We start from the raw sequence: 16,372 nt of genomic DNA on the forward strand, positions 1-16,372 counted from the left end.
CTTCTCTCAGTTGCAATTTCCTCTCCGCTGTTAATGATTTTACTCCAAGGCATGCTGCTCTCTGCCTCCATGAAATCCACCTATTTGCAAAAACAAAAAAAAAGACTTTTCCCCTACTAAGCTCAGAGATAGCAGGCCCCTTTTGACCATTTTAGCAATTAGCTGGCTGATCTACTCCGCTCCTGCACTGGAATGTGCTGCTAAACAGCAGCGAGATCTCAGAACATTGTCTTGCCTTTTCTCTTTTCTCTTCATTAACAAGGAAACGATTAAGTGCCAAACTACCTGGACCTGGACTCAAATGAAATAATACTTTTGAATTCCAAATCCCACCACTTTTGAGTACTCGCGTTCTGAATGAGTTCTCTAGCGAGCTCCACCTTTTTCCTAATAATGAGCTTCGGTGTGTGTTTTGGAGCCGGTCCATCGTTAGAGGTAATGGTTCTGAATGAGAATGCAGGAGAAGCGGCTTCTCCAGAGAGGAGAGAGCGTTAAGAACATTTGATGAGGAGAACTGGAGGCTAACGGAGCATTGCAATGAGGCAACCGCTCCCTTTGCAGTACGCCCTTGTCGGCACTCGGCTGCTTTCTTCCCTTATGATTGGGGGATATCCCGCTGTGCTGCATGCTAACACAGTCTTGAGTCTTTTATCCTATTTGGGGTTGCAAAACTCCTTTTTCGTTTTTTGTTTTTTTTTTTCCTCGGGTCTCACTAGAGAAGTGCAGGTCGACATTGAGTGAGAGCGGCAGGGATGGATGGATGCAGAGCGAGCGTTTATCGGGAAGACTAATACACCTTCACCCGCCATCCATCTGGTGATGCTCAAGGCGGAGGCAGCGTTGCCTGCACTCCCTCACTCATGTTCATGCATCTCCGTTCATTACCCTCCTATCGATTTCTGCGCGGCTTCCAAAGGATCCCCCCAGCTTTCGCAGAGGTCGCTGCTCTGCGAGCGCTGCGTGACCGCGGACGGCTGGAGAACTCCAGAGGAACGTAATTGACGGGAAGTCGGGGAGGATTTTGTCACCCGGGGTGATGTTGGTAAAGAAGCCGACGGACGGGCAAGAAACGGTTCAGGATGAAGTGAGAGGGAGGTTGAGGCAGAGTGAAGGCAGACAAATGGTGGGTGGTGGGTGGGGTTCTGACAGATGAGAGGGGTGTGTGGGGAGACCGCCACAGAGGTGACGGGAAAAAAGGAACAAGACATTGTAGAATAAGACGCTTGTAAAGGGCGGCACAAAGCACCGAATTGAAGCATCCTCTGGTGTCTGGTTGTGTACGTCTGAGCAGTAGTTCAACACCAGTAGTAGAAGTAGTGCTGTAGTAGTACTGCAGTAGTAGTGCAGTAGCAGTAGTAGTAGTGCAGTAGTTGTAGTAGTTGTAGTAGTGTATAAATAGTAGTAGTTGTAGTAGTAACAGTAGTAATAGCAGCTGCAGTAGTAGTAGTAGTAGTGCAGAAGGAGTAGAAGTAGTAGTAGTAGTAATTGTAATAGTAGTGCAGTAGAAGTAGTAGTAATAGTACACTCACTGGCCTCACTACACGTAGAGCTGCTTTGGAGCCATCGTCACCTGAAGGTAAAACCTCGGCTGCTGATGCAGGACAGAGTGGAATTCCCACTCAACTCTTCACCACAATCAAGTTCTCCTTAATCTTTATGATCTAATCAGATTTTATTTGTTGTGAAATAAAAAACCTATCAAAGGGCTTCACGGGATGGTTGCTATTAATTAATCCATTCTGTGTGTTTTTTTGTTTTTGTTTTTTTTTAACTGCCAAAAAATCCTGCTTATCCTCACAACATCTAAAAAAAAATCAAATGTGTTGGTTTGTTTTGCATTCACCCTTGCGAACGGGTGGATGTGGTGTGCTCCACCCGGAATCCCAACTGCAGTGCTGTCTCTTCTTCTCACTGTCTGCAATGAGCCAACACGTGTGTGGGTGTGGGTGTGTGTGGGTGGGTGTGTGGGTGGGGGGCTGATGGGGCGTTGCAAAGAGGTTCTTCCAGTGTCTTCCCCTGCACGTGCCCACGCTGATAGCCGTGGGCACGTGCAGTGCGATGAGCTGTCTGTAGCATGCCACAATGGAAGCTTTGAACCCTCCACATGGGGTTATCTCTCTCTCACACACACACACACACACACACGCCGGTTTGGCCAGAAGAACAGTGCAGGGATGCGATTGTTCTCGGCGTCTTGGATTGGTTGTTTTGTTGTTGCCTTTACGTTTAGGTTTTTAAATCATAGAAAAAATGCACGTTTTGCAACAGCTGTGGTAATTCATCAGCATCCTTGCGCTTTCGGTCCCCACAGCCGAGTGGTCACCATCGAATGTGTGGAATGATGGCATTTGGAAAAAACAACTAATATTTTATTTTTATTTTTTTAATGAATGAAAAATGTGTCGAGGTGGTCCTGGCCAGCGAGAGCTCTGTCTGTATAACAGTGGGAGTGAAGTGTGCTGGTGCATGTGGATCAGTCCTTGGGAAGCAGCGGCTGGCTGGTATCATTTCCAGTAAATATTAAAAACCAGAAAAAACACCCTCGGATAGGGAACGAGCCGGAAAGCGACCGGCAGTCGGAATCCTACCTCAGCGTCCCGCCCTCCCTCCAGCCGAGGAGGACGTCAATCACGGCAGCGTCTCCCTTTTCACTCTCTCTCTCTCTCTCTCTCTGAGGTCGGCGGACGGGCGGCGTTTACGGAAACGATGAGCCTGCGAGAGGGCCACATGACGACGCCCTGCGCCCTGTCAATCGCTGAAAAAGAGGGGGAGCCTGGTGTGGCCACAGCTGCATCATGGTCTCGCACCGAGCGGCAACATTGCGACCGGGTGTTGACGCAAATGTGGTAGTCCTTTAAACCGCAGTTCAGCTAATGCTAAGCTAAGCCACTAGGTGATCCAGAAAACCACAACGGGAAAATAGATAAATAAAGATAAATCACTAGAAATAATAACTTTAGGGGCTCAACAGTTAAATTAACTTCTTTATAATCTTAAAGAAAAATAATAAGACTTGAGCAGAGGTGTATTTGAGGAGGTGGTTGCCTTGAAAGAAAGGTCTCCTTGGTGGTCATGTTTCTGTCTTCCTCCGTGGTTTCACTCCCTCCACGTCATCACACCGGGACTCATCCCCACCACCCAATTTAGAAGCTTCCGGCTTTGTTTCCCGCCGACGGGTTTTCCGATGTTGCAGCCATTTTCTTTTCCACTCATTGAGCTATACTCGGTTATTATTCTATTATAATATCCGTCACTCGGTCTTCTTATTTCTCAACTCTGGCAAAGCAGCTCTACCCACCACGCTCGTGGCATATGCACCTGCTCCTGGTATGACATTTTCTACATTGTTTATTATTATTATTATTTTTTGGGGGGTATTTGCAAGTTCTGTAGTGCCAGCTGTTAGCCACGCTCTGCCCCCAAACCACCAGGTGCACCGCGGCCAGTGCGTCCAGGCTCGCGCCCCGGGGGTTGTCACTCCCGTTGGATTTGAATTCGGTCCGTTCCAAATGTCAAGCGAGCGCAGCGATAAGTCGTCGGTTTGAGAGTTTGGAAGAAAGTCCCGGGTTCTCGGTCCGGCCGAGCGGAACGCGGGCCCATCAAAGCGCCGTGTGCGAGGTGACAACGTGCGTCCTTGTGCCCGTGTACTTGCAGGGGCCGGCATGGTGGTGGACTGGGAGCAGGAGACCGGTCTCCTCATGACCTCCGGAGACGTGCGCGTGGTCAGGATCTGGGACACGGAGCGGGAGATGAAGGTCCAGGTACTCGACGCCAGCTGCCGTCTCTCATCTCTCTCGATGCTCTACATCCTCGGCATCCATTTCTTTTCTTTTTTTTTTTTTTTTTACCTCGTGTGTCGTCTCATTTATCCGTGAAATCCCGCAGCAGTCACAGGGAAGGGCGTTCAGCTTTTCCAATTATTGTGTTGACGCATGGGCTGTGTAGCGGCGGAGATGACCTAGTGTTGCCCGTGGCTGAATATTGACACCAGCGCACGCTCGGAACGGACCGTCCGTCACCGGCGAACGTGATTCATTAGCCTCTCAGTCGGTTAATGTTTAATGAGCGTCGTGATAATTGAGCTCCCTGCGCTGGTTTTCTACAGGGTTTACAAGGGGATTTGCATGTTGATTTGTAGATGTGACTGCGAGTGGGACTGTGTCAGTTATGGGGGTGTGCGCGTGTGTGTGTGTGTGTGTGCGCGTGTGCGTGCGTCTGCGTGCGCGCACGCACATACATACACAGGCCTATACAGTAAAATCGGGGGGCATATATAGAGTGTAAAATCCAGGGGGCAGATGTATCACATCATAATGTGATCAGCTTGACAATACATGTAAATAGTAGAAAAAGAAATACTGTATAGAGGCTCAATGTGGGTATTTTGAATTATAAGGCAAATGTGGAACAGATAGGGAAGAGATAAAAAGGTACAGTATATAGAAGAGAATAATGAGAGTGGGAAACTGAACGCCCTGAAAACACCCTGACCAGCCACATACAAACACAAAGTAGAAATGCTGAGAGAACTGGAGGAGAAACGCGAAAACACAGAGGATCAATCGGTATTACAAAGAATTTGGGGAACGGGATGAGATCCTCAGGGGAGGGATGGAAAAAATGGGGAAAGATTTGTAAAGCAGACTTATTATGAATCGGGTCCAAAAGCAGCCGGACTCGCAGCCAGACGCCTGCGTAAACAGCCGGCCTGCACTATAATTCATAAAATGAGGGACCGTCAAACCAATCAATAATTGCATGAGCCAGAAGAGATAGAGAGAGAATATTTGAAGAGCGCTGTAAGAAACTCTGTTCCAAACCACCACCAGCGGATGATAAAAAACAATGAAGTTTTCTCAACTGGCTCGACCTGCCATCTATTGGAGAGATACAGAATGAAACCATCACGTCACCACTTACGGCTCAGGAGCTGGGAGCTCGGTCGACAGGAGGCCAATAAACACCAGGCAGCGTTGGGTTTCCATCACAACGGTGTCAGGCCTAGAGGAAGGAGCCGACACCTCTGCTTCTGCCTGTTTTAACTGGAGCCTTAAAGAGGGCTGGGCTCCCTCCATCACGGAAGGAAGCCAATTATTACCATTTTACCTCAGGAAGACAAAGACAAAGTTCAGGCCGATATCACTTTTAAATGTCGACTCCGAGCTATTTACCTCATTCATTTGCAAAAGATTTGAGGCAGACCCGATCAATGAAGATCCGCCCGTAATTTATGAGAGGGCGCCAAACACAGGACTATATTAGAAGAACCCTCCATATTGTAGACAAGGCTCGAAAACAAGGGTACAAGCCTGGTTCTGGTTAGTCCGGATGCAGAAACAGCGTTTGATAGTTGCTGGTTGCGTGTTTTTATATGAAGTACTGAAGCCATTTGGCTGAGATGAAATCATAGTTGGGTCTATTAAAGCTATTTATCATGAGCCTCCAGCTTGGATTCAGGTGATGGGATGTGATGGGATCCAGCTGGAGAGAGGTTCTAGGCGGGGCTGTTGCCTTCCTCCTGCTCTCTGTGCTTTATATGCTGAACCCTAAGCACAAGCAATAAGGCAGTGAGGACCTGCAGGGGGTCAACACAGGCGGGGGAAAGAACATATCATTGCACCCTTTTTGCCCATGATGTCATTATTTTTATTGAACAACCAGGTCAGTTTCTCCCAAAACGAACGAACCTTCTTGGAACGTAAGGACACGACTCAGGGTGTAAACTGAATAGAACAAAAACACGTATTATTTTTTTTCATCGTTCTGCGTCACAACAAAACAGAGACGCTTTATTATCTGAAATGGAATTCTGAATCAATTAAGTGTCTTGGTGGAACTATAACCAAAACGCTTTCCGACATGTTTAAAAACCAATTATAACAAAACTGATGAGAACATCCAAGGCGACGTTGAAAGGTGCTCCGCCCTCCCTCCAGACCTCCGTGCCACAACGCAAACGGTTAAAATTAATATCATACCCCGGCTGCTGTATTTATTCCAATCTCTCCCAATTAACGGTCCCCAAAACAAATTCATAGCCTGGGATGAGGTGATCTCAAGATTAATTTGGAATCGCAAAAAAGGCAAGAATAAAATATACGACACTTCAGCTGCCTAAAAGTAGGGGGGCGGGGGCGGCTTTACCGAGGGGATATTTGTATGCAGCTCAACTCAGAGCCTGTTGGTGTAGATGTGGTAGACACAGGGTTACCGCACCCAGGTCTCGGCGGGAGACCAATATTTGACAGGAGCCTTGAGACATATAAATAAATACGGAATGTTGTAGAGGAAAAAACACAAATGAGAGGGAGGGGCTCGCACACCGAGGTGGTTTGCATCCCACTCAACGTTGAAGCCAGGGGCGCGTGATCCAGCGAAGTATGGTCTCGAAAACCAATCTTTTTAAAGATACATGCAGTTAAGACACTTTACAAAGGAGATGAGGTGGTAACCGGATGGAAGTTGAAATGGTGTGATTTGGTGGCTGTGGACGCGTACAAACAGAAGAGGCCTCAGGACGTCTTATCATATCAGATTTTAAAAAAAGCAGGCAGATAATAATGTTAATGCAGTTGTTATGAATGTTTTGGGATACGAAATCCCAAATACCTGCCCTGTGACGCACGTTGGGCACGTTGACGGTGTTGTGATGAGAAGCACCTCTTCTTGAATAAAGTTTAACTTGCAGCTCAGAAAGCCGGCGCCAGAACTGGACTGAGTGTGAACACTCCTCAGCGGGGACAGCGGCTGGAAATTGTCCAAGAAAAGTAAAAAAAAACCAAAAAAAACCTCCCGAGAGTCAAGGAGAATTTAAAAAGAACTGGAAGAAATTGAATATTTATATGGGAGGTGCCCCCGACGAAATAAAGGCCTAATTAAAATATATTTGTGTGAATATCGAAACCTTTCCAGACAACTATTCATTGTTATTTTTTATTTGATTGCATGTCTTGTATTTTTTCGGTGTTTATTCTGATGCGCTGTTATTTGTATAACGTTGTGGAAACTAAAAAACGTAAGTGTGTGTGTGTGTGTGCGTGCGTGCGTGCGTGCGTACACACACATCCACAGTATTTATACCGTGGATGTGTGTGACTGTATCACTGTAACTGTTTACCTGGGTGTGTGTCTACCAGGACATCCCAACAGGAGCAGACAGCTGTGTCACCAGTCTGTCGTGCGACTCCAAGCGCTCGCTGATTGTTGCCGGGCTCGGAGACGGCTCCGTGCGCGTGTATGACAGGAGAATGGGCCCCAACGAATGGTGGGTGGTACACACACACACACACACACACACACACACACACACACACACACACACACACACACACACACACACACACACACACACTTGCCCCTAACCTCTGACCCCTTTGCTTTACTTAATGTCTAATTTGCATCACAACAATTGAATTCATCATGGAGTTAATTCATTTGGCCTATTAAAATTCAGCTCGTAGCTCATTTTGCTTAAATGGTCCTGACGTCATTTCAACACACTGAGAACGAGCAGAACCATAAATATTGTGTCTGCTTTGACCCCCACGCGTCCTTCATTTTCTCTCTCCGCTAAATTCTCTATGTTGAATTACGATCGTGCGGTGTGAATCTGCCTCTGGGGGTGACTCTCTTCCTTCCTCCTGGGCGCTGCTAGCGCTGTTCTCCACTCATTGGATAAACATTATTTTAATTCTAGCCCTCGAAGGTGGGGGGAAAAAAAGTTTTGGTTTTGGTTTTTTTTAAGCCACAAAGTACCCCATAAATCTTTAACCAAGCTTAAGAATTATCCTCGGGCAAAGAATTATGCCCATTCTATGAACCGCAGCGCCCCCACCCAACATTAGTGTAGGACGGACTAGACCGAATTGATATGAATATTCTTTCTAATTACGACGCCTCGGACATCCGTTCCCGGTCAGATTTGTAAAGTTGGTGTTGTAGTTTGCACCGTCTGTACAATCTAGGTTCCTGTTAGTTGTGTCATATTATTCCATTTTTCAGCCTGCTCTCACATCTCTGCTAGAACTAAATGTCTCGTTTTACAAATTGATTTCACCCTAATCCAAGATTCACTCGCAAGCCTCACTTTTATGATTGCTATTCTAATTAGAAAGATATCTCTACACTGGGGTTTTTGTATTTTTATTTTTTTTATTATTATTTTTTTTTATAAATGTTCTTTCCTTATCGACCGGAGGTGGAACCCGTTTGAACCGTGTCCCCTGTTTCGCCTCCAGCCATTCAAAGCACCGGCGGGAGAGAGTGAATGTGATTGAAACGCTGAAGGAGCTTTATATCACGCGTCTCTCAGTTCCCAGATTCCTAAAAAAGCACAGAATTAAAAATCATATCACAACGTTGTGACGAGAGCGCTTCAATGAGAGCAACTCCAACGTACCTGCTGGCTCACTCATCGTGCGTTGGGCTGAAGTTCCACCCGCCTCGGTCTCGTCGGGGGGCCGTTGCTGTGGCGATGGAGCAGCCCTTATATCAGGCTGCCCCCCAGTGGTCGCATCACCTCACCTTTGCATATCGCTGTCGACATTGTTCCCCTCTGTCTTGTGTGTTTGCACCGGCAGCCGCGTCATGACCTACAGGGAGCACGGGGCCTGGGTGGTGAAGGCTCACCTGCAGAAGGAAACGGAGGGACACATCATCAGCGTCAGGTACGCCTCCTCCCTCCTCCCTCCGACCAGCGCCTTTTGTCTTCCGTTCCGCGCCGCGGCGGTTTGCGCCGTGGGGTCGCCGCTTCCGCCCTGCGGAGGAGCGTAAAAGGCCCGTCCGAGCCTTTGGTTTCGAAGGCAAATGGCCGCCGCTCAAGTTCGTGCGGCGGCAGCTGAAGCTGTCGGAAGAGAGTCTCCGCGTATCAGTGGGAAATAAACGCTTGTGATTGCGTTTTTCTACTCGTTCATGTAATTGTTGTTGTTTTTTGTTGTTTTTTTAATTTTGAAAATAAAGACTGTGTGGGATGGTGTGTGAGGCATGGGAGGGTCACGCTGTTTGTTTGTTTTTTTTATTAATTATTATTTATTTATTTCATTTTTTTATTGTGTTTCCTCCCCAGCGTCAACGGGGACGTCCGCTTCTTTGAGCCACGGTCTCCCGACTCCGTCAACGTGCTGCAGACGGTGAAGGGGCTGACGGCGCTGGACATCCACCCGCAGGCCAACCTGTTCGCTTGGTGTGCAGAAAAAAACAAGCTACGGCTCCTTTAAAAACAGGGACACGGGGACATTGTAAAGTTAGTTGGATGCCTTGCATTTGAAGTCCCAGCATCTTTATTTTGACTTCATTGATTTGACACACCGAGGCCTGTCCTTAATGGAGAAACATGATTCATAATGTCACACATTATGGTCTGCTGCATCGACCCGGCTCTACCGTTGTCAAGAGCTGACTTTGATGCTTCACTGCTTACGTTCCTCAGTTTCTGTTGTGTTGAGGGACTCGAGTAGTTCAATGGGAAATGGCCGCCTGTTGTTTCGTTTCGTTTTTTTTCCTTCTTAAACGTATTTGGAAGCTTCTCCATCTCTAATGGAGAATCTCTAACACGACACTGAACAAGCTCTCACGTCGTCCAAACGTCGACGGCATCAAAGAAATTGCCTCATCAAGCTGTGTGTGTGTGTGTGTGTGTGTGTGTGTGTGTGTGTGTGTGTGTGTGTGTGTGTGTGTGTGTGTGTGTGTGTGTGTGTGTGTGTGTGTGTGTGTGTGTGTGTCTTGTCTCTGTCTCTGTCTCTGTCTCTCTCTCGCTCTCTCCTCCCTCCAGCGGATCGATGAACCAGTTCATAGCGGTGTACAACTCCAACGGGGACGTGATCAGCAACATCAAATACTACGACGGCTTCATGGGCCAGCGCATCGGGGCCATCAGCTGCTTAGCCTTCCATCCTTACTGGGTGAGCCCTCGGAAGGAGGAGGAGGAGAGGGAGGATGATGTCGCTCGCTCTAACGGCCACACTTTACGCCCCGTTAGTTCTGCATTTGAGCACCGTGAGAAGTTAGTTTCTTGATAGTGAAGCGTTCAGCGAGGTTGCGCTATGTAACAGTTATACATCATGGGAACCGCCATTTTGATGGGGGCCTGGGTTGGCCTAATTAGTGAACAATGTTTAGGATTTTAAATTGTATCCACCAGAGCAAACGACAGGAAAAAAATTGAATCTTGAAAAGCATGTTTGAGGAGTGAAGCCTTTATGGGATGTCAGCGATATCCTGCTTTTCACGATCATGCCTAAAATGCTTTTTTTCGTCTGACACCTTTTTTAATTCATCATCTTCCCTCTACGGCGCATTCTCTCCTCAGCCTCACCTGGCGGTGGGCAGCAACGACTACTACATGTCCATCTATTCAGCTGAGAAGAGGCTGAGATAACACCACAGCCTCGGAGACCCCCTTCCTCCCGCTCCTCCGACTCCTCCCCAGGACCACCCGTGACCCCTGACCTCTGACCCTGAGCCCCTGGAGCCAGGATGTAAATGACCTTCTATTGTACATATGCAATTGCCACCCTGAATGTCCCAGTTACGTTGATGGCTGCTGAGAAAAAAAAAAAACTCTTACGAACTCTATATTATTATCATTACTACAGTTTATTCATATTCTTATTATGAAGCTAATGATTGTAGTCTTGGCCGTGCTGAGGAACGTGTAGATTTAAATCGTGCGTACAGAAGTTGATAGGTTCTATTTTAAAAAAAAGAAGAGGTATATGGAAGCAGATAAGTGCCATAATGTTTTCAATATTTAAAGCCATTGAATTTTTCAGATTAAAAATAAAACGTACCTCGAATTCATAACATTTAAATATTTCACCTGTCACGGTGATCTTTATTATCCCAGAGGGGCGATTTGTTGCACAGGCAGCAGTAACACAATCAACGCGCGAACAACACACACAAAATGACTTGATGTTATTTAAAAGGCAGGTCGTAGCAGCGGGGACAAATGGGTTTTTAAAATCTGTTGGTCCCTTAGCTTAAATCTCAGCAGCCTGAACTCGCTGAACAGGGGGCGGCCGAGTTCAGCGAGCACTGACCGGGCCTTCTTTGTGGCTCTGACTCTGTACGCCGGGGTCAGGTCATTTCGATTTGTGCCGGCAAATCTTTCTGCCCATTCTGACAATTCCTCTTAACCCCGTTCCTGTTTGTCAAGGTGAGCGACGCAGACCAGCGAATGAAAGAGAAGGTTAAAAACATTGTCATTAAAGGTGGTGTCAACATTCAAACTTCTGGGCTTCCCATGAAAGCACACGCGCTGATGGGCCTTTGCACGAATATCAGTATTTTGCTTCAGAGGTTTAACTCATCACCCGTTATTGTCCCCAGATGTTTGTACTGTTGACACTTTGTACTGTTAACGGCAAGAAGAACAGGGGGAGGCGTCTTCCTAAAGTCAGTCATTTATTCTGTTTTAGACACATTTATGTCCAAGAAGGAGCGTTTGCACCAGCCACTAAATTCCTCCACCGCTGGACCGTGGTTGGTTTCATCATGACTGAGCAGAGTCTCAATGACGGAGTCATCCGCAAACTTGATGACGTGTCTGCCCTCGTAATGACACCGACGCTTGTTCATATACGAAACAAATAAGGGCTGAGATGAAACCTCAATGACGTTCACTTTTTGAGACCTGTCAGTTAAAAAGTCAAGCAGACAACACATGAATCCAGGATCAATGCTGTGGATGCTGGGGAGTCCTTCTGCAAAAAACGTGAAGGCTGAGGAGGAGTCCATAAAAGCAGTCGTACAAAAATAAAAATAAAAAAAATTATACATTTTTCTGATCCGAAATTTGACCACTCAAATTGCAAAAACTCGATTACAAATGTTTTTTTTCCAATGTTTAAAATTCAGATTCAGACGAGTTTTTGAAATGGAAAAACTTGAAATGTCAATGTCAGAGGGGTCAATTCAAAACGATAGAATTCAAATACGGTGCCTAGTTTTTAAAGTAAAATATTTCAGTGTTGAAAGTAGAATCAATATACAAAATTCAATGGCTTCAAATATTCAGAACATTTTGGCACTTACTTGCCTCCATAGAGGTACCCGCTCAACGCCGCAGCACTTTGTAGCCTCTCTGCGAGCTTCACTCTCGGTGAAGAACCCTGGAAGCCTCCGCACGTCAAGGGGGACGAGGACACGCGGTCAGAACCCATGGACACGAGCTGGCGCGGGGGACCCCGGACCTTACGTTGGACCTCGTTGTGCCGCTGGACTCGGTTGCCTGGTCCCACTGCCACCAGCGCACTCGGAGAGTTGCTACTCTGCTACATCGCCAATATGAAACATGAACTCGTGGTTGATGGACTAGAATCAATTTGCGTGCGTGTGCGAGTGTGTGTCTGTAGGCGTGTGTCTGGGTGTAGGTGTGTTATGGCACGTATGCCCCCCCCCCCCCCCCCCCCCCCCCCCCCGTAGACAGCCTTCGTGGGCTTGGACTCAATTCATTCCCCAAAAGTTGCCTGTTCACGGTGCATAGTCTCCTTCCGAAAACAGAAATCCCCTTCCTCAACCCAAGTGTTCTGACCATATTTATTTCATACAAATCACGCAAACAAACGCCGACGTGCGTTCAGCTCGGCGGTGTTTGAAACCCGCGTCCTGCGGTGAGGAGGAAGCCTCGGTCCCAGAGTCTTAACAGTTGGGGCAGTTGGGTCCCAGCAGGGGGTGAAGCCGACACCTAATAAGATGAAGCCCTAAAGGGAACCCCACCTGTCGGCAAAGCAATAAACAGACCCCGCCCGCCGCCCTCCCCCCTCCTCCATTTTGGAAATCCGTGTGAACCCTGTTCTTTTCATTTTATTTTATTTATTTTTTTATTTTTTTGTCAAGACTCTTGCAAGGTGGGAACGTGCTGCAGCGCCCCCTGGGCCCCCAGCAGTGCTCGCAGTATCGAGTATCGCTCTCACATTGCAAGCCCACCAGAGCTTCCATTAGAACCCCGGGATCCCCCGCCCGCAGCGCTGTGGTTGTCCTGAAAGTCGAGGTTGGTTGAGCTGCTTTTGCCGCTGCAAAGTACAGTCGGCTGACGGCGTCATGGACCCCCCCCCCCCCCCCCCCCCCCCCCCCGCGCTGTATATTACACCCACCTTCTTAAAACACAAGGTACCCGCCGAGAACAAGACGACGTGTTTTGTCGTACTTCAGCAAGGTCCGCTTTAATGTCACGTTCCAACTATCCGTCGTTTCTTCAGCTTTGACCCCCGTTTAGCCGCCCTGCGCCCGCTCTGCCTCCCTCCCTCACACTCGCGTGCCCGGACGTCTCGCGCTGTTCCGTTGGATTCGACATTTCAGTGGAAGGTGTTTTCGGATCCAATCCAACCATCCTGTTTTTTAACTGTCGACATTACCTTACATTACACACGCACGCACGCACACACAACAAAAATATCTTCTATTGCTGTCTTTATTTTCTTTGGGTTTTAATTTCGATTTTATTGCCAGAGTTGTTTGGTTGTGATGTTGTTTAACCGAGCGGGAGACGTGGGCGTGGCCTAGGGAGTGCCATCGGATCGAGTGGAATTCTTTTCTTGACCCTGTGTCTGTAAATATTCTCCTCGTGTCTTTGTCGACGGCCACACAGCTCCAAGTCAACCTCTTAAATCCAGCTCAGGTACTTCTCATGGGCCGCCGCCAACCGCTGTTGGGGAAACGGACGGAGATGAAGGTGTGGCGTGCGTGAAGCTCGGTCTGGTGCCACGCCCTAGATCATGGAAAGTGCTGGTGATGCAGTTTGTTTGTTTGTTTTTGTTTGTTTTTCATTGAAGTGTGCAGTACTTGCCAACGACATGCCTCTTTTGTGGGGTCGCAGCTTTGCCTATTTAGCTTTTTATCATTTTGCTCCTTAATTTTGTGTCTAATTTCATGTTTTTTAATTCTTCTCACCGTTCGCTGGTGTTTCCACCTCAACTTGGCCTTGGTGTGGTGGAGAAAGGAAAAATAAATAAATATATATATTAAAATAAGGTCACCTCCCTTCCCCACGCATACGGTAACTCATTGCTGATTCCCCAAACTTGTTCTTTATCGCTCCCGACATCCCAAACTTTGTTTTTCTTCACTGCAAAAGGAATGGACGGCAGATGCTCTGCCTGTGGACTAAGATGAACTGCTAAACACACGCTGTGCATTCTGCAACGTGTCACCACCAACCCACCACTGATCTGGGTCGCACCCTCCGCGGTTCGGCAGGGTTTACTGCAGCCCACAATAGTTTTCACCTTTCAGCCGAACGCTCACGAGTCCGAATCACATTAATCTCAAGTCTCCGGGCTTCTGAGTTTTAACGTTTTAGATCTGGAGAAAAAGAAGCTAAAATCAACCAAGTCGTTGAAAGGAAAAATGAAAAAACAATCAGGTGTGTCTCCGTGACTGTAGACTGCTTTGCTGTCTGTGGTTTATGAGACAGGAGATGAAATAAACCAAATACACACAACACAGCTTTTTATGTCGTGTTTTTTCTGTTCAATATCAAATAACAAATATGATTTGTAAAACCTGACATTCGCCGTTTTGGTTCTGTTCCGCAACTTGTTGATTGGTAAGAGCCTGGATTGAAGTATGTTTGGTCGCAAAGGAACGACCTCGTCTTCAACACAATTTAAAACCAACCCCAAAGTTGACACGATACGACGTGATATGCAGGTGGTTGTGAAAAAAGCCCGGCCTATGCACTGCAAACTCAATATGATGTGTTCCTATGGAGCTACAGTAATACACCTGTCCCCTGCCAGAGGGCAGTTGAATGCAAGAGACAAAGAACCACAAGCAAACATGTCAACTGTTAAGCCATGTGTCATCTGCTACTTATTGTACCGGAGAAAAACGAAAAGAATAAATAGAGTGAATGAGAGGAGAGTATCCTAACAAATATGTCTACCTACCTATTTAGGGGGCAGGTGAAACTTTTGGACCAGGTATCTAATGGCGGCGATGCACCAAAAGACAGCGTCACGGATTGACGACAGGAGACCGCTCGCCATAGGGGCCGAGGGTTGAGATGCTGTCAAACCAACCTGACATTCTGTCTGGACGGATCAAATCAAAGAAAACACAGTTTTTAACCGCGCTTAAAACGAGAGATTTCCTTATGATTCTCTTACGGTTGTGAAAATTGGTAGACATTTTCCAAAATCCCAGCTGTCCTTTGGTGTATACGACGCTCAAGGTCGCTGAATCCCGACTCCCATTTTTTTTTTTTTTTTTCTGTAACCTGTGTTGTCAACATGCTGGGCATACAACACAGAGTATTTGTATTCCATTGCATCCAGGACAGAGTTAGTCTGCAAGTGGAGTTCAAGTTCTCAACCTGCAAACTCTTTATTCATTCTTAAATCATCAGGAACTGCTGCAATAACTCTGCCCTGTAGACAACCTGTAGGATGACAGGAGCACAGTTTTTGGTTATGGAGAGCACCACCAACCCCCCTCTTTGGAGAACTATTCATCATGTTTAGATCTATAACAACTGATCACTACTCCAAGAGGGGGAGAATCACCACGGTGAGACAAATAAACATAGAAACAAACAACATTTACACAAAAACATGAACATTGGACAACATGTATTGAAAAACTGAATTATGTCCAGGAACTACAACTGGTCACGTGGCCTCTTGCTGTCAAAGTTATGGCAGTAAATAAGGGAGGAAAGGAGGGGAAAGCACCCCCGGTTGCTGCGGTGCACTTTAAGCAGGGGTGCGTGCGTGCGTGAGTGCGTGTGTGTGTGTGTGTGTGTGTGTGTAAGATGTCCACCGGTGAGTGTACATGACTTATCCCCATTGGTACTGGTGTAGAAGGTCGGTATTATGTTGCCGCGCCTCCAAGCAACGCGAGGGGCCCCGAAGCCCCCCGAACTCCACAGCCCCGCGGACAACCCCCAGCTGCAGGAGATCCCCGGGTACCCCGCCCTGCGGCCACAGAAGACCCCCGGGCCCCCAGATAAGCCAGAGGCCCGCGGAGCAACTCACGCGCCCAGCCCGAGGAGCATGACCCAGTCCCAGGGAGCACGAGCGCCCCAGGGGCGCACACATACGACCAACCCCCGGGCTCAGGCACAAAACACAGCCGCCAGCACAGAGCCTGGGCCACGGGCGCAAGGCATGCACCGTGGGCCCGGATCATGGCCCCATGGTGACAGGTCTTGCCACGCCCCGCACAAGGGGGGAGGCCCGCCCCACCGCAGCCGACCAGATGCCCCTCCCGGCGTGAGTGCCAAGTGCCCATACAGGTAGCAGCGAATGCCCAGCGCGGGGCACCTCGATGTTACACCCCCAGAGAAGCACTGCCGCAGAAGCAAAAGGGCAACAGCCACACCCCAACCCACACCCACAACGACAGGCAGTCCCCTCAGGGGCCCCAGAAGGCA

At 47.8% G+C, this 16,372-nt stretch overlaps 1 protein-coding gene across 1 annotated transcript in view; it reads left to right on the forward strand.

Moving 5' to 3' along the window:
- The window catches only part of rptor (regulatory associated protein of MTOR, complex 1), a 163,874-nt gene extending 153,302 nt beyond the window's left edge, over positions 1-10,572 (forward strand). The window contains exons 30-35 of the mRNA XM_079998650.1: positions 3,655-3,761; positions 7,137-7,264; positions 8,580-8,666; positions 9,065-9,181; positions 9,770-9,899; positions 10,307-10,572. Of these exons, the coding sequence (XP_079854776.1) occupies positions 3,655-3,761; positions 7,137-7,264; positions 8,580-8,666; positions 9,065-9,181; positions 9,770-9,899; positions 10,307-10,375 (638 nt within the window). The 3' untranslated portion in view covers positions 10,376-10,572. The remainder of the gene's footprint in view (positions 1-3,654; positions 3,762-7,136; positions 7,265-8,579; positions 8,667-9,064; positions 9,182-9,769; positions 9,900-10,306) is intronic.
- Positions 10,573-16,372: the final 5,800 nt, after the last annotated feature.

The sequence above is a fragment of the Zeus faber genome, assembly GCF_960531495.2.
Source record: "Zeus faber genome assembly, chromosome: 4".
In the NCBI taxonomy this organism is placed as follows: Eukaryota; Metazoa; Chordata; class Actinopteri; order Zeiformes; family Zeidae; genus Zeus; species Zeus faber.